Source organism: Rana temporaria, chromosome 2, assembly GCF_905171775.1.
Source record: "Rana temporaria chromosome 2, aRanTem1.1, whole genome shotgun sequence".
In the NCBI taxonomy this organism is placed as follows: domain Eukaryota; kingdom Metazoa; phylum Chordata; class Amphibia; order Anura; family Ranidae; genus Rana; species Rana temporaria.
The window spans coordinates 461,369,886-461,396,010 of NC_053490.1; the positions used below are offsets into that span (position 1 = coordinate 461,369,886).

At 46.5% G+C, this 26,125-nt stretch overlaps 2 protein-coding genes across 17 annotated transcripts in view; one reads left to right on the plus strand and one right to left on the minus strand.

The window, feature by feature from the left end:
• Window positions 1-6,035, minus strand: part of NCOR1 (nuclear receptor corepressor 1) — a 195,733-nt gene extending 189,698 nt beyond the window's left edge. For 3 of the 16 annotated variants that reach the window (XM_040338612.1, XM_040338606.1, XM_040338604.1), the window contains exon 1: window positions 5,582-6,030. The gene's annotated coding sequence lies outside the window, so the exon portion shown is untranslated. Of the gene's footprint in view, window positions 1-5,581 lie in introns of all 16 variants that reach the window. The other 13 variants (XM_040338620.1, XM_040338622.1, XM_040338617.1 and 10 more) reach the window with 9 other exon arrangements.
• A 15,450-nt stretch (window positions 6,036-21,485) lies between these two features.
• Window positions 21,486-26,125, plus strand: part of PIGL (phosphatidylinositol glycan anchor biosynthesis class L) — a 231,771-nt gene continuing 227,131 nt past the window's right edge. Inside the window, exon 1 of the mRNA XM_040338623.1 lies at window positions 21,486-21,749. Coding sequence (XP_040194557.1) covers window positions 21,530-21,749 — 220 coding nt within the window. The 5' untranslated portion in view covers window positions 21,486-21,529. The remainder of the gene's footprint in view (window positions 21,750-26,125) is intronic.

A 26,125-nucleotide genomic window follows, 5' to 3' on the forward strand; every position in this document is an offset into this window, starting at 1 on the left:
CCAATTCCTACACCCCTAATGTGCTCATGTACAACATGTCCCCGATTCCTACACCCCTAATGTGCTCATGTACAACATGTCCCCGATTCCTACACCCCTAATGTGCTCATGTACAACATGTCCCCAATTCCTACACCCCTAATGTGCTCATGTATAACATGTCCCCGATTCCTACACCCCTAATGTGCTCATGTATAACATGTCCCCAATTCCTACACCCCTAATGTGCAACATGTCCCCGATTCCTACACCCCTAATGTGCTCATGTATAACATGTCCCCGATTCCTACACCCCTAATGTGCTCATGTATAACATGTCCCCAATTCCTACACCCCTAATGTGCTCATGTATAACATGTCCCTGATCGATGCTGCAACCAAGTGCTTCTAAAGTCAGTTATTTTTTTATTTTTTTTTAACCTTCATGCATTGTATACATGAAAAACCTTCCAGCACTCCTTCACATGTTTTGTGTATTATGCTTCCTCAGCGTACACTTGTCCCAGGTAAGATGCCACACTGGGAACTGCAAACACACAACCAAAGTCCAGAAAATAAACATCAGCTGGGTATGTACTTAAAGTGGTTGTATACCCAAATTTGACACTTACCTACAGGTGAGCCTTACATGTAGATAAAAAAAAAAAAAATCCTAAACCTGTACAGTTTTGCATGCAGCCACTGACGTCAGCGGTGCATGCGCTCTGAATGCCCAGCAGATGCTGCCGGACCTTGCCAGGAACAAAACTCCTGCGCGGGGGTGACGTCATTGCGGGTCCGGCCATTCACATTGCCGGAGCCGCGAACACGCAAGACAAGCCGAGGGCAAGATGTCAGCTTCCTCGGCGTGTACCGGGCTCCGATACGGGGGCTTCGAAGCATTTCATAATGAGCTAGGATGCGCTGCATACTAGCTCATTATGCCTTTGCCTTGCAGGGTATACGACTTTAAACGTAGGTATGGGTGGCAGCACGCAAGACAGATCCACTTGTGAGCAATAAACATCACATCCCAGCCTCCAGGGGGTCACAGGTAAGTATCGGACAGAGATAGAGAAAATAGGACTAAGCCATCCTTAACAAGTCTTTTTTTGGTGCCGATACCGATATTTCGGCAACTTCTGAGGCTGATATTCTGTACATATAAAAAAAAATATTTACACTTAAAATTTCTTATCACTGTTATTTCTGTCGCAAGGAATGTAGACATCCCTGTGACAGTAATAGGCAGTGACAGGTACTCTTTATGGAGGGATCATGGTCTATAAAACCCCCTCCTCTGCATGTCAAGATCAGCATTTTTAAATACTTTCCTTTTTTGTAACTGGCTCCTTCAAGATGCCAGTAATCCGGGAAGTGATGTCATGACATCACTTCCGTGTCACTAGATCCGAGACCCAAACGAAGCATCGGCTTTGTTCTGGTCTTTGGCCAGCCGGTGGAAATGCCGGCTGGATGCTCGGGCCTCCCGGTGGGATGGGAGAGCCCGGGTGAGAGGCAGAAGGGGGGGGGGGTGTCCTCTCCCGCTGTTTGTAATAACAGCCAAGCGCATCCGTTGTTATTACAATAAAACTGACTGTCCGCTCTGAAGAACAGTACGGGGGTGCTGACTGCAGCTGCATGCACCACACCGGTAGAACCCCTTCAAGCAATATCAGTCTAGTTTGTGACAGATACCCATTTTTCAGAAAATGCCAATATCGGCCTGCGATAATCGCAACAATCCCTACTACATACACACAGGGTAAGACGGGTAAGGCTTAATTATTTAAATCTAAAATACACTCCCCTCCCAGTAAGGGGTCCCCCGCAGAGTCCTCAGCCACTCATAGATGGGTTGAATGCTTTACCGGCCGAGATTTGAACCATCTATGGTCAGGTTTGTCTCCATCATTCAACATGGATACAATCAGACTTTTCACATATGATTACTGCCGGCGGCTATAGCCACTAGCAGTAATCATTGTATTCCGTCAGGCAGGAAGGCTCCCCCTCCCCGCGAGCCAGCAGAACACAGGAGAAATTCTCTTTCCTTCCACAAAAATAAAATCAAATCATCTGTGGCAGGGGTAGGAAACCCTCCAGCTGTTGCAGAACTACAAGTCCCATCATGCCTCTGGGAGTAATTGTAACTGCCAACCGTGCAATGCCTCATGGGAAATATAGTTCCACAACAGCTGGAGGGCCCCAGGTTACCTACCCCTGATCTAAGGCTCAGCACAAGAACACATAGAAAACTGTTCCCTATGTGTCCTGTTCACACCACAACTCTGCCTTGAGGTGCAATGCTCTGCATTGTTTCAGTGCAACATGCTGCATAGACTTGAAGTGCCATTTTGTGACAATTCAATAAAGTGAAAACAAAAAATACAAACCGCCCCTACACCTAGTAGAGCAGTGCTTAGGCATTTTAGCGTATGAGTGGGAGTGAATGGGGTCCTTATCACACCTCAGGGTCATCAAGCTGGAAGCTACAAAACGCTCAATATTAACCCCTAAATGCTGCCTCCTGGCAGACCTACAAGTGAGCTTTACCGCCCAGAATCTGTATCACGTGGCCGCTATTATTGGTTCTCAGCGGACACATGATCGGAGGGGCCCTGCCCTGGTGCCTCCTGAACAGAAGCCATAATTGAGTGTTGTCATATTGCTGGGCGCGCTCCCATCACACAACTTCACGTCACCATAACATTAAACCTTGTTTACATTTGCTTTGCACTTTGAAGAGCAATCCACGTTTGGATCACTTTTCAGAGGCATCCTCAATGGCTGTTTTAGTACTGGAAGTGCTGGACCACTGTGCTGTAACAGTTTGCACTGTGCAGAGTTGCAGTGTGGTCCCAGGGGGTGAAATTCCTGCATGTGCATTATTCTTGCAGCAGTAGGGGGGGGGGGGGGGGGAGGTGGACTAGCAGGACTTATACCCCCTGCTGAAGCAACAACACAAGGGGTAAATTTCCTGCATGTGTACACCCCCTGCTGCTGCCTTTTTAGCTAAAAGGAGGGGTCGTTAAGGAGCTGGAAAAATGTGGCTCATCCGCAGGGTATTGCCACCCCCAACGGGTAGTGTAAACAAGCCCTAAACGTGTGGGGGCTGGGCGGTAAAGCCCACCTTTCTTGCTGCCACATATATGCATTACAAAATTCACACACAGCGCATTGCTATTAAACACGGCTAAAGAAAAAAGCCTGAAATGCGACAGCACAATTGCGCCTTATCCCCCAATCGCAGCTGGCGAATCAATACATGCGTTTTTTCACACGACACACATACAGCAACCCATTGATTTCAATGGTCTGCCCTACAGGCGAGCGGCAAAGTAACTCATGGAGTTTTTTTCCAATTTGAGTTCACAGCGTTTTGGTGTAATGGCTGCTTGTTTATGTGTGTGGTAAAATGCGCGTTTTCTTGTTTGGGGTGGGTGCCATGAACAACTAATGGCACAGAGAGCGCTAATTGTATTTTTGTGAATAGAGACTTAGGCCCCTTTCACACTGGGGCGGGAGGTGCACTGACGGTATAGCAGCGCTATTTTTAGAACTGCTATACCGTCAGAATTGCGGCGGTATTCTGCCGCTAACGGTGCAGTTTTAACCCCCGCTAGCGGCCGAAAAATGGGTTAATACCGCCGGCAATGCGCCTTACCGTAGTGTCCCATTGTTTTCAATGGGAAGGAGCGGTAAACGCTCCTTCACTGCTCCAAAGGTGCAGCTAGCAGGACTTTTGGAGCGGTCCTGCTAGCGCAACGCCTCGGGTTTTGACACAGACTGCAGGGCAGGAGTTTTTCAGGCGGTATTTAGGCGTTATTTTTAGCACTAAACCACCTGAAAAACTCCTCAGTGTGAAAGGGGCCTTAGGCTTCATTCACACCATCGTTCTTGTGGTGTTCTATTTTAATGACACGCCAAAACGTTTCTGGCAGACGCACATTTTATGGTGGCCCAAATGTGCATTGCAAAAACACGCGAGGCTCACTGTCAGAAAAAGTGCGGCCGCTACTTTGACATGCAAGTTAATAAGGTGCCCTATGATGCTGCGTGCACATGCGCGTCGCGCAAGTGTGACTGGGACGAAAGGCAACGCAACACGCTAAGGACTGGATCACACAACCAGATGAGACTTCAGTCGCACAGAATCTCAGTCACAACAGAAATCACATTATTCTGTATGGTGCCCGATCACAGCAATGCCACACGATGCGTTTTTGGAAAATGTACGTGCTACTTTGGCGCAGTTACAGTGCCATTTTGGAGCTACAGACTAATAAAAATGCATGTAAAATACATGCAAAACCAAATAAGTGAAGCGCTTTATAATATATAGATGCAACACTACGTATTCGCACTGCAAATCGCATCAGAGTAGTTTGAACTGCGCCTTACCTAATTTTTAGTGCAAATTTGTAGTGTGACAGTGCATGTACTGACGCTTTTTTTCAAACTTCATTTCAATTTTTTTTTTTTTTTTGCAAAAGGAGATTTTATACACAAAACTACATGCACATTTTTCGGGCATTTTTGGTAATTTTGTTTATAAAATCTCCTTTTGCAAAAAAAAAAAAGATTGTTTGAAATCGCGTCAGTACATGCAAAATTGCACTAGAAATTGGATAAGGCTCAGTTCACACTACTGTGATGCAATTTGCAGTGCACATATGGAGTGCGACTTTTGGTTGCATCTATAAATTATAACGCGTTGCACTTATTTGGTTTTGTTTGCATTTTGGATGTAGTCTGCAAATTTTAGGGGGGCAAATTACACTGTAAATCGCAAAGTAGCAGCGAAGCCTTCCTTAAAGGTGCATAGCAGCAGTGCTGGATATGAAGTGTCACCGTTGGAAGCAATGCGAGTCCCATTGTCATACGTTTCAGTGCGACTCAAATCGCATCAGTGTGAACTGGGACTAAATTCAAGGTCAATTCGACAAAGATCTGATGCGGTTTCTACGTACGCAGTGTACCCGCGGTTGTGGCTCAGGTAACTCACTCTTTCCCATAGACTTAAATTAGATTGCGCATATTTTGGTGCGTTTTCAAAAAGCGCATCAAAATTCCTGCACGCTGCCTCTTTGGTGCGCTTTCAGAATTCGCACCACAACCGTGCAATCTAATAGAAGTTTACGGAGAAGTGCGGTGACACCGTGCAGAAACGCGGCGGTATGAAAGCGGCCTAAGACGTGAAACGTGCGTCGACACGCGATGAGGTGGTCTGTACGCTCCCACAATGCACAGCAAAGGTGTGAATGGGCTCTCAATGATTGCACCCAACGTTCACCTCCTTCTAAGGAGATCCAATGAGTTTTAGGAGAATAGTTGGTGAATGTTGGGTGAAACCATGTATAAACCCCTCCCCCAATATAAATGACGTCAGATCGGGCAGAATGTAGGGCCCCGTGTCCCCAATAGGAGGAAATCCTACCCGGGGACCCCCCTGAGCACCCGAATCATCTTCCCCCGGCCGGATGTAAAGGACGAATATGATCGGTGTACAGGACACGAGGAGCCCCCCGGACACCCGGGACTGTCCCCGGAGATCCCCCCCCCCCTGGAGATCACACAGTCCCCCTCCCCCACCGCTCACCGTATAGTCGCTGATCCCGGCGGGCCCCGCTCACACCGTCACTCCCGATCTCCGTACTGCGAAGCTCAGCGCCCCCTCCGGAGTGTCAGCCGGACAGGATCCGCGTAGTGTCCGCCATTTTGTGCTCCGCCTCCTCCGCTTCCTTCCTCCGTTCAGTCCCGGCGCTAAGGCCCGGGGAGCCGCCTCACTGTGGCCCGAGCACCATGTCCCGGGAGGTGTCTGCGTCCCCGGTGCTGTACGGCGGCGGCGGCGGCGGCTCTACGGATCTGTCCGGATCACTCCTCCTTCTCGGACACAGCGGCCGCGCACGGTCCTGTCAGGGCGACACGGGCTCGCGTTTAGCCAGAGCGGAGAAAGAGGACGAGAGCTCGGGTGGACCGCAGCGCATCGCCAGTGTATGAGTAATATTACACCGGCAACAAGAAACGGAGCGCCGCGATCATTCCACCGGAATTCACCTCTAGCCGCTCTACGGCACTGCCAGGACCTGTGGTGCAGCGCTACCGGGCTCGAGTGAAACTCCAGATCCTCGGGGGGGCGGGGCCAACTCAGCTTACACGCTTCTGAGCGAGCTGGAGGGGACAATACACTGCGAGCACCGAGAGATGGGATCGGCCGATCTCTGAGACACACAATATTGTGTACAGTATTGACTCACTTCCTGCTGCACTGGGGTCCCCAGATCACATCCCAATAGGACACTATCTGCATGGAGTTTGCATGTTCTCCCTGTACTTGTGTGGGTTTCCACCTTCCAATACCTGCTGGTAGATTACAATTTTAGTAAACTTTGTTTCTTTTAACCACTTCCAGCCCAGACCTATTCCGGCACTCTTTTCCTACATGTAAAATCATCATATTTAGATTTTTTTTTGCTAGAAAATTACTCGGAACCCCCAAACATTATATATATATATGTATTAGCAGAGACCCCCTAGGGAATGAAATGGCGGTTGTTGCAATTTTTTATGTCACACGGTACTTGTGCAGCAAATTTTCAAACGCTTTTACTTTTACTTATGAATACCATATTTATCGGGGTATTGCACGCTCCGGCGTATAGCGCGCACCCCTAAAGTGGACCCGACATTCCTGTAAAAAAACATTTTAGTACTTACAGTTTTGGTGTCTTGCGCGGCGGCCTCGTCGGGTCCGGCGTCCGTCTGCGGCTTCGGGTGTCCTCTTCGTCGGGTCCGGCGTCCTCCCCGCTCGATCCCCGCTTTCCCGCGCTGAGTTTGAATACTGCGCCGGCATATACCGAGCACAGTATAGTCGGGCTCTCGCGCTCACGTCCTGTACGTCCAGGACGTGAGCGTGAGAGGAGCCCGGGCCTGCCCGACTATACACGAGTGTACTGTGCTCGGTATATGCCGGCGCAGTGTTCAAACTCGGCGCGGGTATCGGCGTATATCGTGCACCCACGATTTTGCCCTGATTTTCAGGGCAAAAAAGTGCGCGGTATACGCCGATAAATACGCTAATAAATAAATAATAATAATAAAAAAAACAGTAAAGTTAGCCCAATTTTTTTGTATACTTTAAAAGATGATGTTACGCCGAGTAAATAGATACCTAACGTCGCACTTTAAAACTCCACACTCGTGGAATGGCGCCAAACTTCGGTACTTAAAAAATCTCCATAGGCAACGCTTTAAACATTTTTACAGGTTCTAAAGAAAAAAAAAAAAAAGGCACCTCCCTGTTGAAATGCAGCAAGAACGCATCAATAACGCATCAAAAACGCCTGACACATGACCTGAAAAACACCGTGGCCGGATTCAGATAGAGATACGACGGCGTATCTCCTGATACGCCGTCGTATCTCTGAGTTCCGTCGGTCGGATCTATGCGCCTGATTCATAGAATTAGGTTCCGCATAGATCTCCCTAAGATCCGACATGTGTAAGTGACTCACACCGTCGGATCTTAGGCTGCAATTCCAGGCCGGCCGCTAGGTGGCGTTTGGTTTTTTTCACGCGACGAATATGCAAATGAGGGTTTCCGCCGATTCAGAAACGAACGCCCGGCGCTTTTTTTTTACGTCGTTTGCGTTCGGCTTTTTCCTGGCGGATAGTTACCCCTGCTATATGCGGCGTATCCTATGTTAAGTATGGCCGTCGTTCCCGGGTCGAATTTTTAATTTTTTACGTAGTTTGCATAAGTCGTTCGCGAATACGGATGGCCGTAATTTACGTTCACGTTGAAACCAATGACGTCCTAGCGACGTCATTTGGAGCAATGCACGCTGGGAAATTTAGTGGACGGCGCATGCGCCGTTCGTTCGGCGCGGGGACGCGCCTGATTTAAATTCTACACGCCCCCTAGCCGCGGAATTTGAATTCCGCCGGGGGATTTACGATCCGCCGGCGCAACTTTAGAGGCAAGTGCTTTCTGAATAAAGCACTTGCCTCAAAAACTTGCGCCGGCGGATCGTAAATCAGATAGGTTACGCGGATCTAAAGATCCGCTGACCTATCTGAATCTAGCTCCATATGCTTGGTAAAATCACGTGCGTTTTCGGCGCCATTATCTGCACCTTTTTCGAGTCATATTGCTCTCAGACACACGTAGTGATCGAAGTCATATTGCTCTCAGACACACGTAGTGATTGGAGTCATATTGCTCTCAGACACACGTAGTGATCGGAGTCATATTGCTCTCAGACACACGTGATCGGAGTCATATTGCTCTCAGACACACGTAGTGATCGGAGTCATATTGCTCTCAGACACACGTAGTGATCGGAGTCATATTGCTCTCAGACACATGTAGTGATCGGAGTCATATTGCTCTCAGACACACGTAGTGATCGGAGTCATATTGCTCTCAGACACATGTAGTGATCGGAGTCATATTGCTCTCAGACACACGTAGTGATTGGAGTCATATTGCTCTCAGACACACGTAGTGATCGGAGTCATATTGCTCTCAGACACACGTGATCGGAGTCATATTGCTCTCAGACACACGTAGTGATCGGAGTCATATTGCTCTCAGACACACGTAGTGATCGGAGTCATATTGCTCTCAGACACATGTAGTGATCGGAGTCATATTGCTCTCAGACACACGTAGTGATCGGAGTCATATTGCTCTCAGACACACGTAGTGATCGGAGTCATATTGCTCTCAGACACATGTAGTGATCGGAGTCATATTGCTCTCAGACACACGTAGTGATCGGAGTCATATTGCTCTCAGACACACGTAGTGATCGGAGTCATATTGCTCTCAGACACATGTAGTGATTGGAGTCATATTGCTCTCAGACACATGTAGTGATCGGAGTCATATTGCTCTCAGACACATGTAATGATCGGAGTCATATTGCTCTCAGACACATGTAGTGATCGGAGTCATATTGCTCTCAGACACATGTAGTGATCTAGGTCATATTGCTCTCAGACACACGTAGTGATCGGAGTCATATTGCTCTCAGACACATGTAATGATCGGAGTCATATTGCTCTCAGACACATGTAGTGATCGGAGTCATATTGCTCTCAGACACATGTAGTGATCGGAGTCATATTGCTCTCAGACACATGTAGTGATCGGAGTCATATTGCTCTCAGACACACGTAGTGATCGGAGTCATATTGCTCTCAGACACACGTAGTGATCGGAGTCATATTGCTCTCAGACACACGTAGTGATCGGAGTCATATTGCTCTCAGACACATGTAGTGATCGGAGTCATATTGCTCTCAGACACACGTAGTGATCGGAGTCATATTGCTCTCAGACACACGTAGTGATCGGAGTCATATTGCTCTCAGACACATGTAGTGATCGGAGTCATATTGCTCTCAGACACACGTAGTGATCGGAGTCATATTGCTCTCAGACACACGTAGTGATCGGAGTCATATTGCTCTCAGACACATGTAATGATCGGAGTCATATTGCTCTCAGACACATGTAGTGATCGGAGTCATATTGCTCTCAGACACATGTAGTGATCAGAGTCATATTGCTCTCAGACACATGTAGTGATCAGAGTCATATTGCTCTCAGACACATGTAGTGATCGGAGTTATATTGCTCTCAGACACATGTAGTGATCGGAGTCATATTGCTCTCAGACACATGTAGTGATCGGAGTCATATTGCTCTCAGACACACGTAGTGATCAGAGTCATATTGCTCTCAGACACATGTAGTGATCGGAGTCATATTGCTCTCAGACACATGTAGTGATCGGAGTCATATTGCTCTCAGACACACGTAGTGATCGGAGTCATATTGCTCTCAGACACACGTAGTGATCGGAGTCATATTGCTCTCAGACACATGTAGTGATCGGAGTCATATTGCTCTCAGACACATGTAGTGATCGGAGTCATATTGCTGTCAGACACATGTAGTGATCGGAGTCATATTGCTCTCAGACACACGTAGTGATCGGAGTCATATTGCTCTCAGACACATGTAGTGATCGGAGTCATATTGCTGTCAGACACATGTAGTGATTGGAGTCATATTGCTCTCAGACACACGTAGTGATCGGAGTCATATTGCTCTCAGACATACGTAGTGATCGGAGTCATATTGCTCTCACACACACGTGATCGGAGTCATATTGCTCTCAGACACATGTAGTGATCGGAGTCATATTGCTCTCAGACACATGTAGTGATCGGAGTCATATTGTTCTCAGACACACGTAGTGATCGGAGTCATATTGCTCTCAGACACACGTAGTGATCGGAGTCATATTGCTCTCAGACACACGTAGTGATCGGAGTCATATTGCTCTCAGACACATGTAGTGATCGGAGTCATATTGCTCTCAGACACATGTAGTGATCAGAGTCATATTGTTCTCAGACACATGTAGTGATCGGAGTCATATTGCTCTCAGACATACGTAGTGATCGGAGTCATATTGCTCTCACACACACGTGATCGGTGTCATATTGCTCTCAGACACACGTAGTGATCGGAGTCATATTGCTCTCAGACACATGTAGTGATCGGAGTCATATTGCTCACAGACACACGTAGTGATCGGAGTCATATTGCTCTCAGACACACATAGTGATCGGAGTCATATTGCTCTGAGATACACATAGTGATTGGAGTCATATTGCTCTCAGACACACGTAGTGATCGGAGTCATATTGCTCTCAGACACACGTAGTGATCGGAGTCATATTGCTCTCAGACACACGTAGTGATTGGAGTCATATTGCTCTCAGACACACGTGATCGGAGTCATATTGCTCTCAGACACACGTGATCGGAGTCATATTGCTCTCAGACACTTGTAGTGATCGGAGTCATATTGCTCTCAGACACACGTGATCGGAGTCATATTGCTCTCAGACACACGTGATCGGAGTCATATTGCTCTCAGACACTTGTAGTGATCGGAGTCATATTGCTCTCAGACACATGTAGTGATCGGAGTCATATTACTCCAACTTCTGACATGTTCTGATATGCAGCAGCAGCAGTGTCTTTAAACAACTTTAACTTTGCCTGGGCAGGATGAAGCATTTCCTTATCTCCTCTCCCCCGGTGATCAAATGCAACATTGTGATCTTGTAGATCATTAAAGTGGACCTGAACTAAAAGTGAGAAGATTTTATATGTTGAAAGGAACATACTGTATGGAAGCAAAGCCCGAATGGGCAGAACAAGACATGGGGGCAGATCCACAAAGGTATTACGCCGGCGTATATCTCTTGATACGCCGCGTAATTTCAAATTTTGCGCGTCGTATCTTTGTTTTGTATCCACAAAACAAGATACAATGCCCTTATCGGCTAGATCCGACAGGCGTACGTCTTAGTACGCCACCGGATCTAAGCTGCAATTTTTCGGCGGCCCTTAGGTGGCGTTTCCATCGAATTCCACGTAGAGTATGCAAATTAGCCAGTTACGGCGATCAACGAACGTCCGTACGGCCGGCGCATTATGTTTACGTCGTTTGCGTTCGGCTTTTTCCGGCGTATAGTTAAACCTGCTATATGGTGGCGTACTCAATGTTAAGTATGGCCGTCGTTCCCGTGTACAATTTTGAATTTTTTACGTTGTTTGCGTAAGTCGTTCGCGAATAGGGCTTTGCGTAGAATGACGTCACCGTCGTGAGCATTGGCTTGTTCCGGGTTAATTTCGAGCATGCGCACTGGGATACCCCCACGGACGGCGCATGCGCAGTTAAAAAAAAAACGTTGTTTACGTCGGGTCACAACGTATTTACATAAAACACGCCCCCATTACATCCATTTGAATCCCGCGCCCTTACGCCGCCAAAGATACACTACGCCGCAAACTCTTTGAGGATTTGGAAGATTACGCGCAGGTACGTGGATCTGCCTCATGGTATTTAAAGCTGCCCATATGCCAGTAAACCTTTGTTCATAAGTTTTTACTTATGGAACAATCCTCAGATTTTTCTAATGGTTGGTGAGGTCTAATCAGTGATTATTTTTAACTATAGTGACGACAAAATGAAAGGAGCAGGATGGACATTTTTTGTATAACAAGCAAAATTCTTAAGCCCTATACACCGATGGACCGTTTTCATCGGACAAACCGATCGTGTGTGGGCCCCATCGGTTTGTTTTTCATCGGTGAAAAAAAATAGAACATGTTTTAAAAATTTCCTATGGATAAAAAACCGATAGAAAAACTGATCGTCTGTGTGGAAGTCCATCGGTCAAAAATCGACGCATGCTCAGAATCAAGTCGACGCATGCTCGGAAGCATTGAACTTCATTTTTCTTAGCATGTCGTAGAGTTTTACGTCACCGCGTTGGACACGGTCGGATTTTTGACTGATGGTGTGTAGGCAAGACTGATGAAAGTCAGCTTTATCGGATATCTGATGAAAAAATCCATCGGATTAGATTGCATCAGATATCCGATCGTGTGTACAGGGCTTAAGGCTGCTTTCACACTGATGCATTTTTGCATCAGTGTGTAGAGGTGGGCAGGTGGGCAGGGAGTCTACTGACATCACGACTTCACCCACAGAGCTCCAAACAACAGACCCACCCACAGAATCTTTAGTTTTTCAGTTTTTATAACAGACAAAGGGGAGACATTTGACAGGTAAGGATACATGCAGGAGGCGTCCATATCCTTATAGATCAGTACTATGGCAGTAGTTTAGAAAGGATGAGAGTGGATTTACATCCACTTTAAAGCGGAGTTCTACCCAAAATTAGGACTTTCGCTTTAAGGACTCATGCCCCCCTGACATGCCACCTTTGGCATGTAATTTTTTGGGGAGGGTGGGAGCGGGGACCTAGTTTAGTTTCATCTCTCCCCCTCCCTCCTTCCCTGCAATCTTCTGGGACACGTCACAGGTCCAAGTAGATTGCCTGGTCATTCAGGATATGCAGCGTGACTCGCGCATTCACAGTGCGCACCCGGCTGTGAAGCCACAAGCTGTCACAGCTGGGTGCCCATACGAGTGATGCCAGCGCCAGGGAGAGGTGGGGAAGAGAACCGAGGCTTTGGGTAATCGCAATGCTACATCGTGGGACAGGTTAATGCGTGTTAATTAAAAGCCAGACGCTACACTTTTTGTAGCTACACTTTTTGTAACTGCTGACTTATAATAAATACAGAAACGACTGGAACTCCGCTTTAAAAGATAAAACAGCAAAAACAGGTTTTGCAGTAATCTTCACCTGCAATCCAGAGATTTTCTCTACTTTTTATTTCTGCCACTAGATGTCCTCAGACCAATGGAAATCATTACAAAGAGTTACTAAACCCAGGACTCTGCATTTATTATATCTGGTCTCCCACAGTACACAGAACTTGGAAATTCAATTATTTTAGTAAATATAAACTGCTAAATACCTTTTCTCATCAGCAGTATATAGCAGTCTTGTGACTTCTATCTTTGTCTGGCCGAGCACTGGTTAAAGCTTGTAGGAGGAGCTTTTTTTCTCCTATGACTGTTCTATGAGGCTGCATGACTCCTGACCCTCTGCCTGGACAGTGCTGGTTGGCTCTGTACAGATCTCATGCACCCTCCCAAAAAAAAAAAACTCTCTAGCAACACACATTAAACTGAGCATGTGCAGAGTGCCCCCAAGGCTCCGTGCTATCAGAAGATGGATTGGGGACAGTAAGGCCTCGTACACACGATAGGTTAAACAGAGGACAACGGTCTGATGGACCGTTTTCATCGGTCAAAAACGATCGTGTGTGGGCCCCATAGGTTATTTAACCATCGGTTAAAAAAAAGCCAACTTGCTTTAAATTTAACCGATGGATTCCTAACCGATGGTAAAAAAAACGATCGTTAGTAGGCACAACCATCGGTTAAAAATCCACGCATGCTCAGAATCAAGTCGACGCATGCTTGGAAGCATTGAACTTAGTTTTTTTCAGCACGTCGTTGTGTTTTACGTCACCGCGTTCTGACACGATCGTTTTTTTAACTGATGGTGTGTAGGCGCGACGGACCATCAGTCAGCTTCATCGGTTAACCTATGAAAACGGTCATTCTCATCGGATGGACTGATCGTGTGTACGCGGCATAAGTCTTGGTTCACAATGGAATGCAGTGCGCTCCTCAGCCGCCCGAAGATATGCGACTCCATAGAGAGCCAGTCACATTCACCTGCTATGCGAATTGGATGTGAGGACACCCGCATCCAATTGGCATAGGTGTGAACCCAGCCTGAAAAAAGGAGAGGATCAGAGAAGACAGTATCAAACAGACTTTTTTTTTACAGCAATACGCATAATTAACCCCTTAGGTTCGTATAGCAAGCATGCTTTACTGTATATACAGACTGCTTTTACTGTTGTGGGTTTAGTAGCACTTTAACCCACTTCCTCTGAGCCCAAGTCATCTTAGACCCACCCCAGTTTGATTGGACAGTGACAGCATAAGCAGCAGAGTGATGAGCCTATCTCTTTGTCACTCCTTTTTTCTCCTATTATTATTATTATACAGGATTTATATAGTGCCATCAATTTGCACATTGTTTTAATGCTTCTTTTCAGCACCTGAACTGATTGTCTGCTTCCTTCTCTCACACTCCAGCCCTGCTGCATTATTTTTTGTCTTTAAAGTGGAGTTTCCATCCCAAATTTTTTTTTTCAATATTGTGCTCATTAGACCTAAAAAAGAAAAAAAAAAAATTCTACTCATCTGGAAGTGCCTGTTGCTATGCGGTCCCACGAAATCTGCCTTTGGAATCACCTAGGATCCTGACATCATCTCCCTCTAATGCTCCTGGGAAATGTGTGTCATCATTTCCCAGGATGCATGGCGCTACCCAATTATCACTCCCCATCCAAGACTTCCAGGAAGTAAGTGCTTGTGGGCTTCACAATGCCCACAAGCAAAATGACAACGGTGTGGACATAGTTTTATAAACATTGGGCCAGATCCTCAGAGCGAGTACGCCGGCGTATCTACTGATACGCCGGCGTACTTTCAAATTACCCGCGTCGTATCTTTAGTTTGAATCCTCAAACCAAGATACGACGGCATCTGGGTTCGACAGGCGTACGGCTTCGTACGCCTTCGGATCGTAGATGCAATACTTCGGCGCCCGCTGGGTGGAGTTCTCGTCGTTTTCCGCGTCGGGTATGCAAATTAGCTATTTCCGTCGATCCACGAACGTACGCGCGGCCATCGCATTTTCTAACGTCGTCTGTAGTCGGCTTTTTCCGGCGTATAGTTAAAGCTGGTATTTTGCGGCGTATAGTTAGACTTGCCATGTTAAGTATGGCCGTCGTTCCTGCTTTTCATTTGAATTTTTTTTTTTTTGCGTAAGTCGTCCGTGAATCGGGATGGACGTAACTCACGTCTAAGTTAAAGAAAATGACGTCCTAGCGACGTCATTTAGCGCAATGCACGGGGGAAAATTTCGGAATGACGCATGCGCAGTTCATTCGGCGCGGGGACGTGCTTCATTTAAATGAAACCCGCCCCCTAATCGCCGATTTAAATTCCGCCGCCAAAGATACACTACGCATACTATTTATTCACAGCAAGCCTGCGGCATGTCATTGTCCCTTAATATCTGCGGCATGTCATTGTCCCTTATTATCTGCGGCATGTCATTGTCCCTTATTATCTGCGGCATGTCATTGTCCCTTATTATTCTGGCTAGGATCTGCATGTGCCTGCGTAACCTTGCTTCATGTGCTCAGGTTCAGGTGGTTAGTGCCAGTTCCTTTTTACTTACCTTGTACGAGATTAATCTTTTCTCTTTGCTTATATGCGTATTTGTTGTAGACTTTTTGTTCATTTGTAATACATTTTGATTATTTTTCACACCTTACTGTAATTACATTTTAATGCCAACGTTATTTAAATCAACACAAGGAACGGTAATTACATTTAATGAGAAGTGTTCTTTGTTCTGGTATATATTCAGTCCTATGCCACCCCACATACCCCCACATTGGTAATATTCTGGTGTTGGGAGAGGGGGGGGGAATACAGCCACTGACCCTGTCACAGGCACTAGTCAAAAGTGCCAACTACGCCTGCCCTTATGCCCCTCCCTCCTCCATTCATAGGCGCTTTACTATAGCTTCCTGCAATGAAAAGCGCTCTATGAATGGAGGAGGTGGACCTTTCAATTATCCTCCCATCCTCCATTCATAGAACGCTTTTCATTGATGGGAGCTATCATTCACCTTCTATGAATGGAGGGGTGGAAAGGCTGGAAATAGGCAGCACTCTTTAGTAGTGGCTATAACACGGTCAGCAGCTTATATTAACACCCGCAGCACTGGAAGATTACTGATCTTGGGGTATACAGGGTGGGCCTGGGTGGCAGAGGACTGAGGATTTAGCGGCACCGCGGCAGTAATAGCCGGTGATTTGACATGTGAACATGGGCTTAAACAAATAGCTAGATTCAGGTACCCGGGGGCATTTTTATTGCGGCGTAGCGTATCGTATTTACGCTACGCCGCCGTAAATCAGAGAGGCAAGTGCTGTATTCACAAAGCACTTGCCTCCTAAGTTACGGCGGCGTAGCGTAAATGGGGCCGGCGTAAGCGCGCCTAATTCAAATGAGGATAAGGGGGGCGTGTTTTATGTAAATGTGTGGTGACCTGACGTGATTGACGTTTTTTAGGAACGGCACATGCGCCGTTCGTGTACATATCCCAGTGTGCATTGCTCCAAAGTAAGCCGCAAGGACGTATTGATTTCGACGTGAACGTAAATTACGTCCAGCCCCATTCACAGACGACTTACACAAACAGCGTAAAAATTTCAAATTTCGACACAGGAACGACGGCCATACTTAACATTGACTAGGCCAGCTATTTGTTAGACTAACTTTACGCCGGAAAAAAACATACGTAAACGACGTAAAAAAAATGCGCCGGGCGCACGTACGTTTCTGAATCGGCGTATCTAGGCATCTGCATATTTTACGCCAAACTCAACGGAAGCGCCACCTAGCGGCCAGCGTAAATATTGCACCCTAAGATACGACGGCGTAGGAGAGTTACGCCGCTCGTATCTTAGCCTAATTTAAGCGTATCTGGTTTCCAGAATACGCTTAAATTTAGGACGGCATAGATTCAGAGTTCCGTCGGCGTATCTACTGATAGGCCGGCGTAAATCTTTCTGAATCTAGCTAAAAGTGTACAAGGTACACTTCTCATTAAATAAAAGTACTGTCCTTTGTATTGATTTAAAAATAAAATAAACTCAACCCAGCCATACATGGACCTAATGGATCCGTGTATGGGCACCCTGGTTGTACACAAGGCAGGCTATCGATTGACTTATGTAAAACCAACCTATTGGATTTTTCCCTGAACAAGCAATGCCACTAGCTATAGCTGGCAACACTAATCATTGTGTTCTGCCAGCAGGGAAGACTCTGTGGGAGAGATTCCCCATCAACACAGTCAGAGAATAAAGGGAAGGGAAGAAAATTGAATAATCTATGACCCACAAATAGAGCTTTCTTTTGTCGGTGTTTGATCACCTCTGCTGTTTTTATTTTTTGCTCTATAAACAAAAAAAGAGCGTCAATTTTGAAGAAAAGGCAATATTTTTTACTTTTTGCTATAATAAATATCTAAAAAAACATTTTCTTTCCTCAGTTTAGGCCAATATGTATTCTATATATTTTTGGTAAAAAAAATGACAATAAGCGTATATTGATTGGTTTGCGCAAAAGTTATAGTGTCTACAAAATAGGGGATAGTTTTATGGCACTTTTATTATTATTTTTTTTTTATTAGTAATGGTGGCGATCAGCGATTTTTACCATGACTGCGACATTATGACGGACACATCGGACACTATTTTGGGACCATTGTCATTTATACAGCCATCAGTGCTATAAAAATGCCCTGATTACTGTGTAAATGACACTGGCAGGGAAGGGGTTAAACACTAGGGGGCGAGGAAGAGGTTAAGTGTGTCCTAAGGAGTGATTCTAACTGTGCGGGGGCTGGGCTTACTGTGACACGACAGTGATCACTTCTCCCGATGACAGGGAGCAGTAGATCACTGTCCTGTCACTAGGCAGAACAGGGAAATGCCTTGTTTACATAGGCATCTCCCTGTTCTGCAGCTCCATGACACGATCGCGGGCACCCGGCTGACATCGAGTCTGCGGGTCCCGCAGGCATGATCACCAAGCACGCGGCGGGCGCATGTGCGCCCACATGGCGGCAAATTTAAAGCAAGTACAGGTACGTTGCTTTGCGCAGCCCTGCCATTCTGCCGACGTATATCGGCGTTAGCCGGTTGGCAAGTGATTAGCCGTTGCCTATGGAGATTTTACTTGGTGTAACATTATCCTTCACAATATAAAAAGAATTGGGCTAACTTTACTATTGTCTTATTTTTTAAGTCAAAAAAGTATACAAATTTTCTAGCAAAAAAAATGATTTTAACTTGTAAACAGCAAGTGTCAAAAAGAGGCTAACAGTGTGAAAGGGGTCTTATGCCGCGTACACACGACCATTTTTAATGGTCTAGAAAAAACTAAGTTTTTTTCAACCCGATTATTGTTAAGCCGGCCTTGCCTACACACGATCGTGAAAAAAAAAATGCTCGAGCAAAACGCGGTGACGTACAACACGTACGACGGCACTATAAAGGGGAAATACCATTTGGATGACGCCACCCTTGGGGCTTCTTTTGCTGATTTCGTGTTAGTAAAAGTTTGGTGAGAGACGATTCGCGCTTTTCAGTCTGTTACAGCGTGACGAATGTGCCATCTCCATTACGAATGCTAGTTTTACCAGAAGGAGCGCTTCTGACTCATAACTTGCTTCTGAGCATGCACATTTTTTTCACGTCGTTAAAGCCTACACACGACCATTTTTTACAACGTTAAAAACGACAACGTGAAAAACGACATGAAAATTTTGAGCATGTTCTAAATTTTTAATGCCCATTTTTAACGTCGCAAAATGCTCTGGAGCCCACACACGATCGTTTTGCTTTAAACTTTAGCTTACGACTAAAAAAGAAAAAAAAAAATTTTTTTTTTTTTACTCATCTGGAAATGCCCGTTGCTATGCGGTCCCACGAAATCTGCCTTTGAAACCACCTCGGATTCTGACATCATCTCCCTCTAATGCTCCTGGGAAATGTGTGTCGTCATTTCCCAGGATGCAGTGCGCTGTCCAATTATCACTCCCCATCCAAGACTTCCAGGAAGTAAGTGCCTGTAGGCTTCACAATGCCCACAAGCAAAATGACAACGGTGTAGATATAGTTTTATAAACTATCTTTTTTGAATATCTATGCGGATCGGCGGCGGATTGTAAAATAGTAAGTGACCGGATTTATATTATAAAAACGCAGGATGAAAGGACATACATTTAAAAAATGCTAATTGTGGTCGGAACTCCGCTTTAATGTCATTTTTCACATTGTGAAAAGTGGTCGTGTGTGCGGCATAACTGTTGAGGGTTTAGTAACTCTTAACAAAAATTCAAAGAATAAAATAGTTATTTTTTAATCCTTTGCTGTATCTCAGTGCTGTTGATCTTCCACAGATTCTTTGCAGCCACTTCCTCTTTATATGCCCTCCAGGAATGGCTGTGTGGCTTTTTTTTTTAGGGCAGGTTTCCTCGTGGTGACAAGCTGATCATGTCCGCATGGTGTGTGTTGTTTCCATAGGGAGCCTACAATGCAGGAGTACAAATGGAAGACAAGGATAGAGTGTTGTCAACCTTTAACATGAAGTAGCTGAACAAGGATCTTTATGGCAGGATCACCAAGCATCATTTTAAAGCGGAGGTTCGGCTTCAAAAAATAAATAAAAAAGTCAGCAGCTGCAAACACTGTATTTAATAAGGAGACTTGCCTGTCCGGGGTGCCCGCGATGTCGAGCAATCGCTCGGGTCTTGGCTGCCCCGCCGCCATCCTCGATGAGGGAATCAGGAAGTGAAGCATTGCGGCTGTGAGAGCTGTGCAGCGCTATGTGAATTGGCGGATGTCTTCTGGGACACACACAAGGTCCCAGAAGACACCGCTCCCCATTTCCCAGGAGGCAGCATGAGGAGGAGAAGAAAGAAGACCACCGCAAACAAGGAAGTGGCAGATTAGGAGATCTGCCTAGTAACAGCCACTTCTGGTAAGTATCATTTTAATTTTTTTCTATTTTTTTTTTGTAGCCTTTTTGTTTGTTTTTTATTTTTTAAAGGTGGACCTCCGCTTTAATGAAAGCTGCGGATTTATAAATATTAAAGCGGGGGTTCACCCTAAAAAAAAAATCTAACATTACATCCAGCATACTAACGACATGTAAAGTATACTGGTATTTCTTTTTTTCTCCGTACATACCGTTTAATTGTTATTTTTGCCCAGGCTTCCGGGTTCTGATTCCCGCAGGACTGGGCGTTCCCATTGAAAGCTTAGCTGATTGACGTCTGGTGAAAATCTTCCCATGGCGCATAAAGCGCGTCACCAGTTTTCCGTAAATAGCCAACCTGCGAGTCGGCTCTATATGGCGCCTGCGCAGTCAGCTGTACACGGCGGGCGCAGGCGCCGTATAGCGCAGACTCGCAGACTGGCTATTTACGGAAAACTGGTGACACGCTTAAGGCCCCTTTCACATTGAGGAGTTTTTCAGGCGGTACAGCGCTAAAAATAGCGCTGCTCTCCCGCCTGAAAAACTCCTTCACTGCAGACTCAATGTGAAAGCTTCACACTGAGGCGATGCGCTGGCGGGAGACAAAAAAATCTCCTGTCAGCAGCATCTTTGGAGTGGTGAGAGGAGCGGCATGTATACCGCTCCTTCCCATTGAAAACAATGGGAAACCGCTGCAATACCGCCCGCAATGCGCCTCTATAGAGGCGCATTGCGGGCGGTATTAACCCTTTATCGGCCGCTAGCGGCTGATTCCCGTGGCAATCCCAGCGGTATAGCGCCGCTATTTTTAGCGGCGTTATACAGCCACCGCGGCTCCCGCCCCAGTCTGAAAGGGGCCTTATGCGCCATGGGAAGATTTTCACCAGACGTCAATCAGCTAAGCTTTCAATAGGAACGCCCAGTCCCGCGGGAATCAGAACTCGTAAGCCTGGGCGAAAATAACAATTAAACGGTATGCACGGAGAAGAAAAAAAAAATACCAGCATATTTTACATGTCGTTAGTATGCTGAATGTAATGTTAGAATTTTTTTTTTAGGGTGAACCTCCAATTTAACAATACATTTTGTAACAACATGAACATCTGCAAGGTTTTAGTTATTGGGTTTACACCTGCTTTACTTGTGCTCATAACTGGAAGAAATGAAGTGGCAGTGTGTAAGCCCATCTCTGATTACACTGTACTTCAATGTCACTGAGAAGCCTGGACTGACAGGTGACTACATAATCCTGTTACTTCCCTTTTATCCAATCAGTCGCTGAAGGTGAGGAAACGCATGCGCACTATGAGCTGAGCGGCTTAGTAAGCCGCGGAACCTATTTGCTCCCGCTTTGTTTGTAGCCGGAGCGGTATAGGTGTAGCACTCAGTCTCGGGGATGCTGGCCTTAGGTTTGGTTGCGCTGCTCTCTGTATTGTGGTGTGTGTGCAGCCACTGGAGAGATGTGCTGTCCGGGCGGCCGGTGGGGGCTCTGCGGGGTGTGCGGGCTCCTCTACTGCTCATCGCTCACCCGGACGATGAGTGTATGTTCTTTGCCCCGACTATCCTCGGTCTGCTGCAGGAACAGCGCCCCCTGTCTGTGCTGTGCTGCTCCACAGGTATGGACACAGGAGACAGGCACCTGCAGCTTGGCCGTCACCCCTCATAGTTGTTCTGTAGTCATAGAATTCTCCTTATCTGTAGATCAGGGGTAGGAAACCTGGGGCCCTCCAGCTGTTATGGAACTACATTTCCCATGAGGCATTGCAAGGCTGGCAGTTACAATTACACCCAGAGGCATGATGGGGATTGTAGTTCTGCAACAGCTGGAGGTGCCTCGGCTTGCCTACACCTGCCGTAGGTGTTGGTTGTAGATCAGGAGGGTACACTGGGTTAAGGTCCGTATCGCACCTGTGTGCATTCATGTGCGTTTACAGCGCAGAAAAAAATCCATAGTTTGCCATGAGGCCGTTCACATCTGAGCGCTGCATTCTAAAAAAAAAAAGAGAGCGACCTGTCTGACATTTTCTGCTTTTCCTTGCGTTCTACTGGCCTATAGAAGGGCAGGAAACCGCATGATAAATGCGCATTGGGTCACAAAGCAGAGAGCTGGTTGTATAGAAGAATGCAGCGCTCCGTTGGCCCGCGTTCACGTTAATTGTGGCTTTGAAATCGTGTGACTTCACCTGAAATCGCACAATTTCAAAGCCGCATATCAGTGTATGTACAGATAGATGTCTATTCAAAGTGCACCCAAAATCGCCAAAAGTAGTGCAGGATCTACTTTTTTTTAAATGAATGCGGCATCGCCAAGTCAGCGGCACATCCATTTATTCATGGTCAGTGCCGACAGGGTGCGACTTGTCATGCGATTTGACCCGTCATATTGTATGACCCGTCACTCCAATGTGAATGAGGCCTAAAGGGCACAAAAAAAAATGGTTTTCTATGTGCCCCGTCCCTGCTGCTGTTACCTGCGGTGCGGAAAACTACAACACTGCTGCAGATTTCTGCACCGCTCCCCAAGCGCACAGAAAACTTCCACAGCTGGAGAGGGGGTGATCGGGGGGGGGGGGGGGCAATTAGAGTAGGTGATCCCGTGTGACTTTCTGTACAGTAGCTGAAAAACTGCTTAGACTTTTCTCTCCCTCCCAGTGCTTTCAGCTGCTGTACAGAGACCGGATTGGTTCCTCTTACCCCCCACCGCACTGATCACTCCCTCCTGTCTGATTTGCCCAGCTGATGTCGTCCACACAGCGCTGGCGGCTTTCCTCCCCTTCTGCCAGCTGCTGCGGACACACAGAGCAGGGATCTTCAGGATGGAGAGCGTGGAAGGGGTCAGTAAATTTCATTTACAAACCCCTTCCTGTTCTGACCACAATGAGCAATTGGCACTGATCACTCACTGTGCTCATTCATAACTGAAGCATAGTAAATTGTATACTTTGCTTCAGTTTTTTTGTAAGCCTCTGTCTCCTGTTCATTCATCTCCAGTGCAGCTGAAGTTTCTGGGGAATGTGTTCCCTGAGTCCCTTTCTGTCTCTTTAAAGTGAGTCTTCAGGGCTCTGTTTAAGAACCCCGATAAATCACTAAAGCCTCCCAACAGGGCAGGTGAAAAACATTGTAAAAAAATATTAAAAGTAAAAAACTAGTAACACCAGCCACTGCCTCCTTCCAAATTGCAACAAATGAAAAAAATGTAGGGCTTACACAGGTTCTGTGGCCCATAGAGTGTGAATGAGCGGTTTGTAGAGCTGGAGTCGCCTGTTACTTTATGGGGATGTATGAACCCAGCCGCGGGTCCTAATTTGACAGGTGTGCAGATGAGCGGTCCCGAATGCGCACTCTGTGTTGGGGCCATCCACGTTCATCCACACACCTGTCAAATTAGGACCTGTGGCTGTGTTTGTACATTGGCTGCGTCCCTATAAAAATGAAACAAAACATATGGGCCCAGCTTCTGAAAGGGCTTATGACGGCGCAACGCCATGTGCGCCGTCGTAAGTCCTAATCTGGGCCGTCGTTTCTATGCGACTGATTCTTAGAATCAGTTACGCATAGATAACCATTAGATCCGACAGGCGTAAGGCTCTTACGCTGTCGGATCTTAAATGCAATTTTTTTTTCGCTGCTAGGTGTCGCCTCTGTCGTTTTCCCGATCGAGTATGCAAATTAGCAAAATACGCGATTTCCCGAACGTAAGCGCGGTCGACGCAGTGAAGATACGACGTTTACGTTAGATTTGAGACGCGTAAAGTTGCCCCTTCTATATGAGGGGCAACCAATGTTAAGTATGGCTGTCGTTCCCGCGTCGAAATGTAAAAATTTACGTAGTTTGCGTAAGTCGTCCGTGAATGGCGCTGGACACCATTTACGTTCACGTCTAAACCAATGACGTCTTTGCGACGTCATTTAGCGCAATGCACGTCGGGAAATTTTAGGGACGGCGCATGCGCAGTACGATCGGCGTGGGAACGCGCCTAATTTAAATGATCCACGTCCCCTACCCGGATCATTTGAATTAGGCGGGCTTGCGCCGGAGGATTTACGCTACGCCGCCGCAACTTTACAGGCAAGTTCTTTGTGAATAAAGCACTTGCCCGTAAAACTTGCGGCTGCGTAACGTAAACGAGATACGTTACGCAAGCGGAGATTTACGCCGAGATACGAGAATCTGGGCCATGGAGTCCAAACCAGGAACACACTGACCAAGGAATTCATCAATGGAAAAGTTAACCACTTCAATACCTGCCCATAGTCATATGACAACTGCAGATGGGATCTCACATCCAGGGCGGGGCACCGTATGACGTCCTCGGCTTCCCGGCGGTATAGGTGGCGACGCGGGTGCCTGCCGCATCACAGAGGAGCCGATGCGCGTGCCCGGCGGCCATGATCGCTCGTGGCAGAGCAGGAACTGTTTAAACACACCGATCCACGTCCTGTCGGGAGAGGAGACAGATTGTGTATTCCTAGTTTATAGGAATAGGTCTCCTCCTCCATTCAGTCCCATCCCCCCCCACAGTTAGAATCACTCCCTAGGTAACAAGTTTAACCCCTTGATTGCCCCCCTATTGTTAACCCTTTTCCTACCAGTGACATTTATACAATTATCAATGGCTATTTATAGCACTGATCGCTGTATAAATGTCAATGGTCCCAAAATAGTGTCAAAAGTGTCCAATCTGTCCGCCGCAGTGTCTCAATCATGATAAAAATCGCAGATCACCACCATAACTAGTCAAAAAAATAAAAATACCATAAATCAATAACCTATTTTGTAGGCGCTATACCTTTTGTGAAAACCAATCAATTTACATTTATTTCGATTTTATTTATTTTTTTACAAAAAATGTGTACAAGAATACATATCGGCCTAAACTGAGAAAAATATTAGTTAAAAAAAAATATATAGAGCAAAAGGTATAACATATTGTGTTTTTTTTTCAAAATTGTCGCTCTTTTTTTGTTTAAAGTGCAAAAAATAAAAACCGCCAGAGGTGATCAAATACCACCAAAGAAAAGCTCTATTTGTGGGAAAGAAAATTATAAAAAATGTCATTTTGGTACAGCGTTACATGACCGCGCAATTGTTATTCAAAATGTTACAGTGCTGAAGGTTGAAAATTGGCCTGGCAGGAAGGGGGTGAACATGACCGGTATTGAAGTGGTTAATATTAGGGTTGTCCAGATACCGATACCAGTATCGGTATCGGGACCGATACCGAGTATTTGCGGGAGTACTCGTACTCGCGCAAATACCCCCGATACCTAAATAGAATACTTTCCCCCCCCCGCCGCTGCTGCCGCATCGCGCCGCCGCATCGAGGGACATGGCTAGAGGGACATTGCTGCATATGTGATGGACATGGCTAGAGGGACATGGCTGCATATGTGAGGGACATGGCTGCATATGTGAGGGACATGGCTAGAGGGACATGGCTGCATATGTGAGGGACATGGCTAGAGGGACATTGCTGCATATGTGAGGGACATGGCTAGAGGGATATTGCTGCATATGTGAGGGACATGGCTAGAGGGACATTGCTGCATATGTGAGGGACATGGCTAGAGGGACATGGCTGCATATGTGAGGGACATGGCTAGAGGGACATGGCTGCATATGTGAGGGACATGGCTAGAGGGACATGGCTGCATATGTGAGGGACATGGCTAGAGGGACATGGCTGCATATGTGAGGGACATGGCTGCATATGTGAGGGACATGGCTAGAGGGACATGGCTGCATATGTGAGGGACATGGCTAGAGGGACATGGCTGCATATGTGAGGGACATGGCTAGAGGGACATGGCTGCATATGTGAGGGACATGGCTGCATATGTGAGGGACATGGCTAGAGGGACATGGCTGCATATGTGAGGGACATGGCTAGAGGGACATGGCTGCATATGTGGGGGACATGGCTGCATATGGGGGGGGACATGGCTGCATTTGGGGACACATTTAAAAAAAGTATCGGTATTCGGTATCGGC